At 41.9% G+C, this 15,790-nt stretch overlaps 2 protein-coding genes across 7 annotated transcripts in view; both read left to right on the top strand.

Annotated features, from left to right (window-relative positions):
- The first annotated feature begins 1,049 nt into the window (after positions 1-1,049).
- On the top strand, positions 1,050-7,848 carry atf7b (activating transcription factor 7b). Of its 3 annotated transcripts, none has more exons than XM_085456534.1 (12): positions 1,050-1,366; positions 2,300-2,361; positions 2,602-2,698; positions 2,848-2,975; positions 3,073-3,198; positions 3,288-3,445; positions 4,283-4,379; positions 4,502-4,621; positions 4,748-4,897; positions 5,357-5,530; positions 5,667-5,772; positions 5,919-7,848. In XM_085456534.1, exons 2-12 carry the CDS (start codon positions 2,314-2,316, stop codon positions 6,146-6,148), a joined length of 1,434 nt encoding a protein of 477 aa, XP_085312660.1. In that variant the 5' UTR covers positions 1,050-1,366; positions 2,300-2,313; the 3' UTR covers positions 6,149-7,848. The 3 variants fall into 3 exon arrangements, with proteins under 3 accessions (XP_085312660.1, XP_085312659.1, XP_085312661.1); XM_085456533.1 differs by having other exon boundaries at positions 5,342-5,530; XM_085456535.1 differs by having other exon boundaries at positions 5,342-5,530; positions 5,892-5,986.
- Positions 7,849-9,905: 2,057 nt separating this feature from the next.
- Positions 9,906-15,790, top strand: part of dip2bb (DIP2 acetate--CoA ligase B (putative)b) — a 51,484-nt gene continuing 45,599 nt past the window's right edge. For all 4 annotated transcript variants that reach the window (XM_085456531.1, XM_085456529.1, XM_085456530.1 and 1 more), the window contains exon 1: positions 9,906-10,189. In XM_085456531.1, the coding sequence (XP_085312657.1) occupies positions 10,105-10,189 (85 nt within the window). In that variant the 5' untranslated portion in view covers positions 9,906-10,104. The remainder of the gene's footprint in view (positions 10,190-15,790) is intronic.

Raw genomic sequence — 15,790 nt, 5'->3', positions numbered from 1 at the left:
GTTAACTAGGTCATTGTAGTAATTTGGTGTTTGTGGTTCCTTCATAGTTTCAGATTGTTGAAGTGGAACAGTCATGCTGACTCAAGTCTTCGTCAGTGAACCCTCTTTACTACTAAAATATTATGAATGGCCTGAGGGACAGGGAGCAGAAATTTTCCCCTCAATGTTGAATGTTTTCACTGCTTGATTTCAAAAGTAGCATTTTTATTGCTTGAATCACACGTGCTGAATGTAGCTGTGGATCTCAAACCATTTTTAATGATTTTTAACATGTATGTTTTGTGTTTGCAAATTCAGTTTTTGTTTGTCCACATGGTAGTGTATTTTGTTGTTAGCGTTGACTACATGTTATTCAGTGTTTGTAATGTTGATGAATTGGTGTGTAGACTAATTTTTATTAGCGGTTAGGTTCTGATCTGTAATGCAGCTTGTGGCTTGACAATGAATATCTTTCAGTTACAAATGACAGAAGGGTATTGGGATGGATTTTTCAACTTGTTCTTAGATTTTCTTAAATATGGTTAAAAGAGATGAGTAATTTAAGATAGAATTCAGATGTTAACAGGGAATTTACAAGACAGGCTGTACACTCTAGTAATCAGTAGTTTATACTGGATTTTTATTTATTTTATTTTTTTAAAGTGTGCAGCTGACTGACACTGCTTGTGTTTTAGACTATAAGGAGTTATCAAACCAAACTCCTAGTGCCTTAATGGGATTTAATTTCATTGTAAAAAATGCTGTAAACCACCTCATTTTGAGGCAACAAAAGTTTCAGTTCATTCTGTAGGACTTGCCTTTTTTTTTTTTTTTTTTTTTTTTTTTTTTTTTAAATGGGCTGGACATTTTTCGGAGTACATTGGTTTATGCGCTGAGTTATAGTAGCTTGATGTATTCAAAAAAATAAAGGTTTTATTTTTTAAAATTGGTTTTGGTTTTTTGTGTTTTAAGCCAGAAAACAAAATCTGTTCAAGGATTTCAACATGCCATCTGCCAAGTAAACATCCGGAAATAAACATTATGTAACTGCTGTAGGCGCGTTTGGCTTAGTCTTCAGTGGGTGTGTTCATAGCTTTCGCTGGTAGTTGACGCGAACACAGCGGAATATATATGTAGAGTTGACATAACGGCACATTGAGATAAAAGTCAGGGAATATGTAATGATTCATATAATATCAATCTTATTTCGTGTAAAATCTACGATTCCTCCCGCATAGAGAAATCCTGTTACATAATAACTCTTCCAAGTTCTCTCGCGGTATTTGGATAATGGAAGTGTCAAGAGTGTCAACAACGGCCAAGCAGCAGCACAGCAGCGCTGTCCGGAGCTGGGAGGGGGGGAGTGAAGAGGCAGTCTAAACGTGGGGTAAGTTTAGGGCATACTTTAGTAAAATGTAATGTAAATCGTCATTTAAAGAAAAAAAATGTGTGTATATATATGTGTCTGGATATTCATAAGGCATGCACCGCGCTCATACAGTCGTGGCTTGGTATATGGGCACTATTTAGCATTAGCGTGCTAACGTGTAATGCTAGCTACTAAGTTGGCGGACGTGTTAGTGTAACTTAAGGCAAGCTAACGAAGCTTCCATTAGCACTTAGCATGAGCTCAGCTAGGGGATTGTACTTGCACTAAACAGCTTTATTTGCTAGACGTGCCGCGCCTTCTGATATTTGGAATGAGTTTGTTCAATGTTAGCTTCCATGTTCGCTATAATGACACGTATGTCAGGTTGTGGAAAACAGTATTTCACGTGCTTAGCAATGTGGATGTGCTACCTTGCGGCCCATTTCTCATTAAGTCATAGCTAACCAGTAATGGATTGGTAACCTGTGTGTCCTGTCCACAGTCTGTAACCCATGTCTTATAGCTAACTACATAGCCGGACTACATCGACAGCGCTAATAGCCAACGCCAGTGACTCGATCCTGTTAAGTGGAGGTTGCATGGTGAGGTGCTTTGGCTCTTGCTGCCTCATCGTTGAACGCTAGTCCCACATTATACCCAACCGAGTCTAAAGAAATGCTCAAAACAGGCCCACAGTCTTCGGCCTGTGTCCCTCCTATCCAGATGTTATTGTGATTTTGGTGACAGATGAGCAGGCACGTGTAAATTATGACGATTTAGATTGTAGTTCTTATCAGCTCCATGACACTCAAGCTGATGCTGTAGGTTAAGAACATTTGGTAGTAACATATCTGGTGCCCTTATGTAATATGTCTTGGGAACCTGAACATCAGCTGGTTTATCGCCTAATAAATTGGATGACATTGCTGTGTTTGTTGCTTTCTTTTACAGATCATTTGTCTGAGATGGCGGATGACCGGCCCTTTGTATGCACTGCCCCAGGATGTGGGCAGGTATGATTTCTTAAGACATACCCCTAACTCTAAACAGCCATAGGAGTCTGAATCTCTGCTTTTTATTCTCTTGTTATTAACTGAACCCAGCTTAGCTCACCAATTACGACTGCTGATAAGGTGCTGTGTAATGTATGATGAAACATTGCTTTAATAGTGGAAACCAGGCGTTATTGATCTCGCATCAGGATTAAAACTGTCTTGATATTCCTTAAATGTCATGTGTGGTGTCTTTTGCAGAGATTCACAAATGAAGATCACCTGTCAGTACACAAACACAAGCATGAAATGACATTAAAATTTGGTCCTGCCAGGACAGACTCTGTTATCATTGCAGGTAATGGCATCGCCATTTGTCTTTTTTTAAATTAATCTGTGCTGAGGAGGTGGTCAGTGCTCTGAATAGATGAATTGTATATAATAGTCTGTGTCTGAAGGTGATATTTTTGTCCACTAATACTGACAGTTTTTTTTGTTTTTTGGCAGACCAAACCCCCACTCCCACACGTTTTCTGAAGAACTGTGAGGAGGTCGGTTTGTTCAATGAGCTGGCCACCTCCTTCGAGCAAGAGTTTTGCAAAACGCAGGAAGATGATCAGAGGACGAAAAACCCGGTGAGAAAGACAGGGTTACTGTAGATCACGCAGTGTGCTGGTTTCAAGATAAAATTTGAAGGCTTTCATCTTCTCATCTTTGCTTTTGGTCTTCAAGGCCGCATCTTTACAAACACCATCTGAAGTAAAAGATGAGGATGAGGGGCCCTTACAAGTCGATTCTTCTCCTCCTGGAACTCCTGATTCCTCGTCCAGCATGTCAGAAAACAGCAGAGACTCTAGGGTGAGAGCTGTGTTGTAATTTGCTGTCCTTGCACGCACGTAAAAATGATGGACACACAAAAATAGTTACATTGCTTAATTTATTAACAGGAGATCTACACAAAGCCCGTGGCAAGCTCTGCTCCCACTCCAACTATTGTGCGTCCTGGTTCTCTTCCCCTTCACATGAGTAATGACTCACTACACCCCACGTTGCCATCTCCAACCTCCGTCATCACACAAGCTCCACCCTCCAACAGACAGCTTGGGTAAAATAATTTAGGTTGCTGTGGTTTGCTTTACTGTTTTACTGTTTGGACCATGCTGACAATTTGTAAAACTTAAAATGAATTAACTGCTGGTAAAATGTAGAAATTATAAGTCTAATTTCACATGACCAACTAGCAAGAAAGTCAGTAATCCAGTCCAACCAGAAATCAAAGATGGGGCGGTTTGATTTTTACCTGGTGGGGAGATATGCTCCTATTAATTAGAAAGTCTATATTTGTCAGTCACTTTTATTGAACCATAAAGTGCCTTTTAGACTCTGCGTCTGTTATTTATTAGCCATCATTTATGGCCATTGTAAAGCTGTTGCAGTTTTTTGTGCAAAAGAAAGCATCACTTTTTTTCTCTTTTAACAAATTGTTTCTCTACCAATATTTAAACTTTTTTGAGACACTCACCCCAAACTTAGAAATATAGCTACCTCTTCAGCGAATCTCTTATCCGTAGACTTGGATTACAGTAAGCAGCTGTAGTTGTTGTGTTGTACCACAGTTTAGCATCTTTTTGTTTTTTAATTTCCAAAAGAAGTATGGTTACTATCATCGTATGTGTCTTGATCTACTATGGAAATTGAGGCAGGTGTTGGAGAGCTGCAGCTCTGCACCACTCCGATTCTCCAGACTTGCGTGTTCCTCAAGCCAAGCTTAACTTTGAGAACTTTTGAGTCACATCTTCATGCTGCTTGTGTAAGCTCTGTACAGTTAACTCATGAAGAAGTGTTCATCGGAAAAGTGAAACACTGTAAGCCTGATCTCTGCTCTATCAGTGGGAACACAGTGGAGAAGCACCTATTTACAAATGTCTAATCTGGCCAACAGCTCTCCCACAGGCTCGTATCCACTGGTGAGGCACCTCCCTAATGGACAGGCAGTTCCTCTCTTGCCCAGTCCTGTGCAGATGACCTCAGTTATATCTGTAAGATATTTTCCAGAAAAATGAAAAACTATACAACAAATTGTAATTGGGATGGAATTTTAACATATCCTTTTGGTTTTTCCCCTCTCATCCACTTTATGGATATTCGTTGCTATGTGGAGCTTGCGAGGCCAGTGAACACAGTGCCTAACATCCCTGGGATTCCAGGACCGCCTGTTGGAGGCGCTAGCAGTGGTTCATCCTCCCCATCTGGCTATACTCTTCACTCTGAGGCAAAGATGGTGAGACCATCAGTTGTACTTTCATCATTTTGTAGGCTGCTGGCTAAACATTTCATTTACATAAACAAACGAATGACATTTATAAAACTTTTACATGACCTGGGTGTTGTCTCTGTGTCTTTTTAGCGGTTGAAGGCAGCTCTAACTCATCAGGGCCCAGGAGCACAAGATAGCATCAGTGGGGGGTCAGGATCCATCCCTGCTGTTCCACAGCGACAGGAACAAAGCCAGCAGCCCTCTCAAAACTCTGATGCACCATCACCTGCCCAACCACAGGTAGGTAGTGCACATATCACACAAGTTATGTGGTCCTAGAGCACACCTAGGACTATAGACTGTTAAATGTGTGTGATGAAGGAAAACCTTTGAATGTTCCCTCAAAAAGCTAAATGAGACTCAATGCTAACAGCTGTAGTTTTCACATTATTGATGGCATCAAAGAGAAAAATTTAGCAGAATGTCAGGCTTGTCCAACATTTGTGCTCATATATGCAAAATAAAGGCCGAGTCAGTTTAAGTCAAGCATGAGCATTGGATTGAGTGTGTTTTGGTTTGGATGCTTTAATTTGACAGTTAAGGGCACCAAATTGTCTGCTACCCCTGATTTTTTACCCCTGTTAAATGTCAGAAGTTCCTGATGCAGTTGTTCTGTTCTCCCCCACTTACTGATCACATTTGGGTTTACAAGTAGCCAACTTTTACCCCCTCCTCATTCTCCAGGTGTCCCCTGCTCAGCCAACAGGGGGCAGGCGGCGGCGAGCAGCAGAGATGGACCCTGACGAGAGGAGGCAGCGTTTTCTGGAGAGGAATCGGGCAGCTGCTTCCCGCTGCAGGCAAAAGCGGAAGCTGTGGGTGAACTCTCTGGAGAAAAAAGCAGAAGATCTGGCCAACATGAACGTCTCCCTCACAGTGAGTCGTCTCCAGGGCGTAACATCAAGCATGTAAACACCCTGGCGGTCATAAATGGGTTTCTGTGGTGATATGGCAATAACGGGGCATGATGGGAATGATTTATGTACTGTATTTCTTTTTGTGCTGCTGTCAGAATGAAGTAACCCATCTGAGGAATGAGGTGGCACAGCTGAAGCAGCTTCTCCTGGCCCACAAGGACTGCCCTGTCACTATTATGCAGAAGAAGGCAGCTTTATTAGGTAACCAGTTGAGATAATGAACTGACCATCAGACTTCTTGTACTGTGTCACTTGTGCCAGGATTCATCTGTCACCTCATCCCATCTAATGCATTATTTTTACTCGCTCACCTCTCTAAGGGTGAATGTTGCTCTCTCTGTCTGTAGCTGCAGGAGGAGAGGAAACCTCCAGGGATACTTCCACTGAACCCATCGGCTCCCCAGCGGCAGTCATTCAGCACGTGCCGTCGCCCTCGGCAACAAGTCCGGGGGCCACCATCAACGGGCTGAGCGTGCGGGCTGCAGAGGCGGTGGCCATGTCGGTCTTGGCCGGCATGGGATCGGGCCAGGCTGCAGGGGTTGTCATGGCAATGCAGCCGCAGTCCGCCCCGAGATGATCCGCAGACACTTAATAGACCAGAATGAACTCGAGTGGCATTCGGAGGTCGGACTCGTGCAAAGATTTCTGAAAAGAGGAACCTGCCCTCAAATCCCTCTCCCCTTCCAACCCACACCCCAAAACTAAGATCCACTTCCACACCCACCCAATTCCCTCGCAGTCGCCGATAATCACACAAAGACGCGGCACAGTGCCTCCATCAGCCCTCCACTCCAAGCAGGCTCCCTTTTTCATTGAAGCTTCGTCACTCTCTCTATGTAAATATGAATTACATGTCAGACACTCACTCTGCAGGGTTTGGGGTAAGTTCTTGTTCAGTTCTGACACTTGGGAAAGGTTTAAAGGCTCGAGAAGAAAAATCTGAATCAGAAACATCGTTTTTTTGTAACTTCCTTTCACAAAGCCACTGTAGTCCACCTTCTTCCTACACACTGGTTGTGATGAGTTCTTTTTTTTCTTTTTATTTGTCCTTCCCAGGCTGACACTTTTTCTGTAAAATATCTTGTATTTTTCATGTGTAAGAAAAGATTTTTTATGCCGGATATGTTAGTCAGATAATGTTTTGCTAATGCAGTGAAAGTCTGAGGAGAGCTGAATGCAGTGAGCAGTAGCCTGGAAAGTGTTTATATTGTTTTGTTTTCAACCTGTTCTTTCAGTTTTGAGTTAATACACTTGTCGCTTTAGTCAGCTGAGTTCTTAGCAAACCAAATTGTAGATGGTGTTCACTGTTTACCCTGTGATTGTGTGCCTGACACTTTTTTTTTTTTAAATCATGTATTTTAACCCATTCAGAATGGATGACATGTTAGTCCTGTGTATGAAACCCTATTGACTGCATGGAGTATTTAAGGGTGAAGATTACCACTGTTTGTGATTCATCCTATTCACTGTTTTCATGTTATTTTTTGGTTCTCTAACATTGTTATCAATGCAAAAATCATTGTAAGGATTCCATCCTCGGTCCTAATGTAACACACTTGAAAAGTTTGATCCTTCAGACGGCCTTTAAATGATAATCATACGTAGATTTTTAAACTCCAGTACCCATGCATTTCAGTTGAGGAAAGACTAGTGCAATATATTTTTCTATTGAATATCGATGTTCTTGCATTTAGATGACATGTGTAGCCCAGCTGCTGAGGGGGTGGTGGGTGTTTGGTCGAGTTTTAAAAGCTAAAGTTATGAGGTGACCAAAGCAAATGTGAAGATAAGTATTCTTGAGTGAATGAGATTTGTGATTAGTGTGCATTTTTAGAGAGTTACAGGTGTCCTGGTCTTGTGTGCTTTCCACCTTTTGACGAGCCGTCTTGTATAATGAAGTAGACTCAATACTTGTGCACGGTGCTTCTTTTTAATTGCAAGTTTTAAAATGCAGCTTATTTTATATGGCATTGTACTTCCAAGACTATCATATTGCCCCCCTCCCTGTTGCTCTTTTATAACATGTCTTTGTTTTAAGATGTTTATTTTTGCTCTGTGGGTATGTTAGACCCCCACCCCCCAATTCATGTAATAGTACTTCCCCTTAATTTGTAAAGAGGACAGTTTTTAAGTGTTTAGCGACAGTGAATCCACATGGGAAAATGTCTTGGAAGGAGTTTACTCAGGCCTCAAGATGGGATACATTATTTGTGTACAGTCTCAACTAATGAATAAGTTGTCTTGAGCAAATAATAAAAATAAATTAACGAACCTGAATTGTGCTTCAGTAATAGTATGTTGGGGTTAAAAGTAAGCTGCTTTTAAGCCTGCAAGTCGTTTTTCATTAAACTTATCGCATCTTTTTGGGTGCAGCTGATGAAACAATGGCATAAAAATTTCCACTTTTTTTTTTTTTGGTTGGTGGAAAACCAAAAACAAGTTAAAGGGTGTTAAATGCAGGATCTAGACCACTGATTGAAACATAACTCTAAACATAGTGTTGCCTTTACTGCTGTCAAAATAGGTTGGTTAACCTGGCCAAAAGGGCAACAACGTAGATGCATAGAAACACAAATTCTGTTTGTTATATAAATATTATTATAATTATACAAATTAACAGTATTTACTCAAATAAAATAGTTGCACACAGATCTCACCAGGGCTTGACATGGTTAAGACGAAGCCCTGAAGTTCAAACTGATCATTAGATTTAAAGGGACTTTGAACATGGCAGAGTTGTTGTGTCAGGTGGGGGTGGTCTGAGTAATTCAGAAACTGGTTATCTAGTAGGATTTTTCACACAAGCACACCAGCCTAGAGATGGTTATTTCCATGCCACCTTGAGCACACCCAAACTTGTCTGATCTCAAAAACTAAGCAGGTAAGCAGGTCTGGCCTGGTTAGTACTTTGATGGCAGACCGCCTTGGCATACCAGGTGCTCTAAGTTTGGGTTGGCTTTAGCTCAGGAGGCGTCTACTAAACGGAAAGTTGGTGGTTCAATCCCTGGCTCCTCCAGTCTGTATGCCAGATATCCTTGGGCAAGATACTAACCTCATGTTGCGCTCTGATGCATCCATTGGAGTGTGAATGTTGGATAAAAAGTGCTTGTATGAATGAGTGAATAAGGTAAGTTGTATAAAGTGACGCCATATAAGAACCAGTCTATTAAAGTTTTACAGAGACTGGTCTGAAAAAGTGAAAGCATCCAGTAATTCTCTGGATGTAAGAAGAGAATCACCAGACTGCTTTGAACTGACAGCAAGGATAACTCAAGTAAATACTTGTTACAAACGAAGTATGCAGAAGAGCATGTCTGAATGCACAACACGACAAATCTTAAAGCAGATGAGCTACAGCAGCAGAGACCACAGCGGGTTCCATTCCTGCCAGTAAAGAACAAGAAACTGAGGCTCACCAAAACTGGATAATAGAAGATTGGCTCTTAGGTCTGATGAGACTCATTTTTTCATTTTGTGGAAACAGCAAGAAAACATGGCTCCATCCTGCCTTGTATCAACAGTTCAGGCTGCTGCTGCTGGTGTAAATGGCATGGAGTATATTTTCTTGGCAGACTTTGGGCCCATTAGAACCAACTGAGCACTGTTTAAACTCCACTCTTTCTGTCTATGCCCATCTCTTTATGCCACTGTCTTCCAGCAAGACAGTGTGAAATGTCACAACGATCTGAAACTGGTTTCTTGAGCTTGCCACTGTACTCAATGGCCTCCACAGTCACCAGATGTCAATGGAGCAGAGCGCATTTGGGAATGTGACGCACCTTGTTGAATCAGCAGTTCTGGAGGCAAAAGACCGACCAACCTGGTACTAGAAAGGTGTGACTACGGAGTTGACCGGCGAGCGTGTTTAAAATGAGTGCGTACATGTGATTTCCGGTGCCATCTTTGTTTGGAATAGGTGGAAAATAAATAAAAAGTGATGCAGCCTGAAAATTTTGTTAAATTTGTTAAGTGTGCAAGTGAACATTACATTTTTTTTATTCAGATATTTTGTTTTTATTTATCTATTTTTTATTAGGAAAATACGCCCCCCCCAATCCACGGGGGATTATATATTTCCTTGAAACATCACACAAAATATCTCCAATAAAACCTGGCGCCACTTCCACCATTAGTGCATGAAAATACCTGTACAAACTCGAGCTAGCACCCACCTGAGGGGAAGGTGGCAGGTGAGCTGAGGCGACAGGAATGCTGTGTTTTCTTTTCTTTTTTCTCCCAGCTGTAAAAACACAACAGCAGAGGGAGCAGAGAGTCTGCTTTTCATCCCACCATCCTGTCACGGCAATTACCGTCAAGCCTGGTCATGTGACTGACGGACTCCTCTGGCGAGTTGTTCCCATCTCCCACAGTCATGGCGGTGTCGGGGAGTCGCGGAGATGGAGTAAACAACACGACTACTACATCTTGATTTTTTAAAATCCCCCCCACCTCTTCCTCTGAGCTTCATGGTGGATCTTACCTGCTGTCATTTGAGATTTCACAAACATCCCGCAGGCTGCTGTGCTTCCAACGATGGCCGACCGCGGCGTTGATCTGTCGGCTCTGCCTAAAGAGGTCAGGGACCAGCTGGCGGAGTTGGATCTGGAGCTCTCCGAAGGTAGGGTTTGCATATAGCGGCGATAAGTAGGTGGTGGTGATGGGAAAGCTGCGGCTCGCTGAAGTTAATAGAGAGGGCTGCGTGAGCGTGTTTGTGTGCAGTCATCCACCGTCTGCTTTCCCGTGTCAGCTGGAGGAGAGTCGGTGCTGCTGCAGTGCATCGGGACACGACTGCAAGAATTTATAAAAACAAAGTGACCTCCTTTTCCAGCTGTTGTTTCTCCATCAGTCATCTTCGTGTGTATGGCATGCTCTTAGCATGATCACCTTAATATTTGGGTTTTTTATTTATTTTTTTAGCTTCCGCTTCTCTATATTCTTAATGAACCCACATCTATACCACGCAATGTTTACAGAGCACATACACTCCTGTCTAATGAAATGGGTCAAGGCATTGTGTGTGAAGAATTTGTGGACACGAACTGATTCATTGGGCTCTCTGAACGCTCTGAACCCTGAACTGCTGCACAAATAAAATGGATTTTGTGCATTTATTTAATTATTTATTTTTGTAAGAATGGCTGGAAGAAAACAGAATATGGAGCTGACTGTTATGCAAGTCTCCTCCTCACACTGTGAATCACTGTGCAGCAACTTGATTGGTGCTGTGCAGTTCTCAGGTGCCTGGGGGTGGATGAGTAATGTTGTGTTTCACATGGAGAGCCATGCAGGAGGAAGCATGGGCCACTAATGATGCCTCGATCTCTGTTGCAGCGCAGAGTTGCCCAGCCCATGTGAAAGAAGAGGTGAAACTTCACATGGGCACGAGAGCGAGAAGAACCTCGGCAAAAGTGTCGTGACTTTCTTTTTGTATTCATTCGAAAGGTGACACCTCTGTGAAATGTAAAAAATGTTTTCCCCGTTTTTGGTTTAGATTCAGGTTATAGGAACTGCAAAATAAACAAAACAGCACCACTCTTAATAGACTAGACTCTCGGAGCATGACTGCAGCCTGTTCAGACCTGAGTTAGTGCTGGGAAAGAGTTGTGTCTTTAATTATAGGCTCCAATCAGCAGTGTGATAATGAGAGTGAATAACTGAGGTTGTTCACTGTATGTTCATCTCATTGAACGTGACTGAGAGGCAGCGAATGAGAAATAACCGTAACGATGTGCACACTGGCGTGCAGTAATGGCACATTCATAACTGCGATTGTTATCATCCTGCACTTTTCATGATGAACTTTTAAAAAAGAAAAAGGAAGAAAAAAGCTTGTTTGTGAATGAATTAGGTGACTGCAGTGTCAGATCAGTTTACCTGGTGTGGGTTGGTGTTTGAGCACTGTGGCACGATTGCAAAATGTAAGTGCCACTGAGCCCAAAAGGCAGCACTTTGGTTGTGAAATTTACTGTTTTAAGAGTTTGAGATTTTTTAAGTCAGATCTTCTGTAAGAGAACCTATCATGTAGTTTGGAAATGTCTTTGTAAAAGAAATGAATATCCTCTGTTCCACTATAAATATAGTTAGTTGAGTGCCTGAGTAGAGCAGGGCGATATGGCCAAAAATATTTATCACGATATATATTTGAAAATTTGCGATAACGATATAACTGACGATATAATTGATGCGAGACAAAATACAACTCCACAACATTACTAGTGCAAAAAGACAACCTTCCATTTATTTTCACTTAAACAAGAAGCTGGTTTTTATGTACATTAAAGCTTTATAAAAATGTAACAGTGCAAATGCAAATTCCTTGCTGAAAGTTTAACCAAAAGGCATTTCCAGTAGAAATGGGCTGACATATCCTGAGCATAACCATGTATAATATCCACTGAAGTTAAAAAGAGGTGCTTTGCAACATTAAACTGCAGTGTGCAGTACGTATTTTTCGGACCATAAGGTGCACGGGATTATAAGGCACATTAAGCGAAACAAAGCAGTCAGATAAATCAAACTTTATTCAACTCATTCTTGCTTCCTCCACTTCTGTACCATTGATTCATTAGTGTTGAATTCTCTGGCAGCTGCTCTATTCCCATGTTGTTGCAGTATATTAATGACTGACCTCATATTGTGGATTGATTATCTCAGTTGTTCTCCTGACTGAAGTTTGGTCCGTTTACAGCATCCTGCCATGCGACTGAATTTGTCTCCAACTATCAGGAACCTTAACGTTAACTTTTACAAGTGGAAAAGTGTTAGTGTTCGTCCTCCAGCTTCACTGTTTATGTTATGCTAACATAGCTGTGTCGCTAGCGATCACGTAGCACATCATTATATACCAGCTAGCCCAACTTCAGTAACCCTACAAACGTCACTGCTGTTTAGTTTCCTGTCTTCATTTATGTTGGAAGTGATAGCAGAGCTGTACGTTTGAATTTTTTCAGAAATCTCTCAGTCAGAACATGCAATATCATGCTTAGGTAACTATCAAAACTAGCGAGCTAACTTCCGCTAGCTTCCTGCTAACTTCTAACTCCGTTAAATGTAATAAATTTTGTTTTCATGGATGCCTGGAAGTTAAACTTCATAGTTACACCTGGTAAAGCAGCAATGCTGATCGTTTTATTAAAGATGAAAGAATTTAGACAGTTTTTAACTCTCAGTGATGCTGCAGTGTTGTTTGACCTGAGAAATACGGGGTTTAGGACCCAGATTACTCCCAGATTTAAGAGCATCTTAGTCTGACAAATACGACAATAAGGACAGCCGCTTGCATGTTCTGCAAAAAATGTGCTTTGTCTTGTATCTGACGGACAAACACCAAACCAGTTCCACATCACTGAAGTTGCACCATTTTTACAAACCAATTCTGGTTCATCTGTTTCACTCAACAATCGGCCATGTGCGTATGAAAACAAAGGCACTGCGCATGCGCGTTTTACTCCTATTCTATCGCGATATTTCATTTTCCTATCGTTGCCTAACATTATACCGGTATTACCGTGAACGGTATAATATGGACCAGCCCTAGTCTGGAGCATTGGTTTTGGCAGGTCTTATTATTAAAATGGCCAAAAGCAATAAAAAAATGGTAAATGGCCTGTATTTGTATTGCGCTTTACTAGTCCCTAAGGACCCCAAAGCGCTTTACACATTCAGTCATTCACCCACTCACACACTGGTGATGGCAAGCTACATTGTAGCCACAGCTGCCCTGGGGCGCACTGACAGAGGAGAGGCTGCCGGACACTGGCGCCACCGGGCCCTCTGACCACCACCAGTAAGCAACGGGTGAAGTGTCTTGCCCAAGGACACAACGACCGAGACTGTCAGAGCCGGGGCTCGAATCAGCAACCTTCCGATTACAAGACGGATTGCCGACTCTTGAGCCACGATCACCCAGGGTTATTCATAAACTGTCAGGACTTTTTTTAAATAAATGAAGGCCACTCATTGCCAGGTCCGAGTGTGTGTACCACTACCTTCAAACATGCTCCAGAGTATGTCAGAGTCCTTAGTTTGACAAACACATGCCTCTCGGGTCCTCAGTGGCTACTTCACTGAATAATACTGCTTAGAGCCAGATTGTGCTGGTTTGTGAAGGACGCTGTTGTCTTCAGCACGGAGTATAGCCTTCTTTCCTTAGAAGAAGAAAAGAAATAAGTTTTAGAGGAAAGTTCTTCTGTAACCCACAGAAGCTGTGCTCGGTACACTTGACCAGTTAACACCGTGGACCACTGGGCCACAGGAGAGAATTTGCTAAAAATGGTTCTCTGTGCACCTTTATAGATATTTATGATAAACAATTTCTTTCTAGTATATTTTTATTCTTATAATAGGAGGAAACAAATGTGCTTTTCTTTATAGGATGTCTATCAGGTTTCAAACTACTCGTTATTTACTCTAATCTGATTGGATTTCAAGTCATCCAATTTCAGCTGTGTACAGTTTTCGGTGTTTTTGCTTTGTTATAACCTCGCAAACGGTTGCTTCTTCATTCTTGTCAAATGGTCTGCCTGGAGCAGCTGTTGCTGGCAAGCAGGAATTTTTGAGCATAGGGGCCTACGGTGGTCAGAGTTACCTGCGAGAGTCTTTTAGTGAGATTGTGAGGTAAGTCGACACCACTTGTCCCTCTTCTGGGGACTGAGCCTCAGAGGGTGAGTGCATCGTTTGTAACTTTAGATGAGACATGATTCTCTTGCTAATGAAAAGGTTCGCTGCTGTCCAGATGTCCTGTTTCTGTATCCGCAACTTCTAGTGAGATAAAGTGCCCTCGCCGTGTGCTCAGAATACACACAATGGGACAAGGCGAACAGCAGCTGTACCCCCAATGAGTCTGAAGCTCTCTCATGGCTATCTTATACATAGCAACAATTTCCCCCATTGTTGCCCACATAGATGGGACTCCCCTAGCAACAAACAGAGGAAATGTGCATCAGCGTTTTTTTGACAGAAATAGTTGTGGGCTGTGTGTGTGAGAGAGAAAGAGAAAGGGCACAGCTCCACCTACTTTAACCTCTTTGACTATACAGACACAAAGAGAACCTTTGAGGGGGGGGGTTGGTTGGTGTCAAAGACTTGCTGTTTGAACTCGACTGGAATTTGGAGCCTCTGAACCACAACTGTTTTCTGCATTTGGGCTTCATAATATCAGCAGCTTCTATCTTCAGAGTATGTTAGGGAGTGAAAGTAAAAGAGGGAAAGTGAAAAACAACTGCACAGCTCGTCAAGCAATGTTGAGTATCCTGTTTAGTTATTCTCCACTCAGACAATTATTGATTTGAACTAAACACTGTTGTTGTGGGATCACAGCAGCTGTGACACCATTTCATTGTCAGATCACACCTGCCCTTGAGCTATGACTCTCACACACCTGTCAATAGGGCTGTTCGATATAACGATAAATATCGGATGACGATATAAAAACGTCTGTGTTTAATTTTATGCTATCGTTTGTTTCGTGGTGTCGCAAAATAAACTGTTTACGGCAATATTTTTTCATCGTTTTGATGGTGACAGTAGTGACTAAATTCATTTCTTCTTTCTCTCTTTCCCTTTTATTTAATATAACCACACTACTGATGGAAAAGCGCCTGTTTTATGCATTGTCAACGAAGGTAACACCATCGCGTGTCCGCTTGTTTATGTTCCACATAAACCTTTCACAATAAAGCTCAAGATCCTGTTGAGACTTTTCAAAATAAACGGAATCACGTGAAAGAGCAGATTATTTACGGATGATAAGTAAAAAAGAGCCGCCAGGTGCTAAAAAAATAAACCTTAGACTCAAACGTTAGAGCGGCTTTTCCCCGCAGCACGCCGTGTAATAAATACTCACAAAGAAAACGGCGGTGGTTACAATTTATGTCTAAAAATGTATAGTTTCATGCATCGGTTAAAACACTGGACTCCAGGTACACGACGCGCAGCTGGAAACACTTCACGCAAGTCGAGCTGCCCGAGATTCACATAATTTACAGAAAATGTTACATTTTTGTGATTTATATCGTTATCGGGACGATAGAATTCTTATATTGGGATATGAGATTGTGTTCATATCGCACAGCCTTACCTGTCAAGCTTTTTGACTCTATTCCATTCAGTGCTGAAATGCTACCAGTTTTATATACCAAATGGAAAGACATGGAAATACATCATGTGTGAAAAAACTCTGGTATAGGAGCATACTGTGGGAAGGGCCCATAGCCCCCTT

The sequence above is a fragment of the Copadichromis virginalis genome, linkage group LG5 (genome assembly GCF_057382275.1).
Source record: "Copadichromis virginalis isolate Kocher_CV1m ecotype Utaka linkage group LG5, C_Virginalis_male_GT1.1, whole genome shotgun sequence".
NCBI lineage: Eukaryota > Metazoa > Chordata > Actinopteri > Cichliformes > Cichlidae > Copadichromis > Copadichromis virginalis.
The sequence above is the reverse complement of the archived record's forward strand: the minus strand, read 5'-3'. Positions and strand labels throughout refer to the sequence as shown.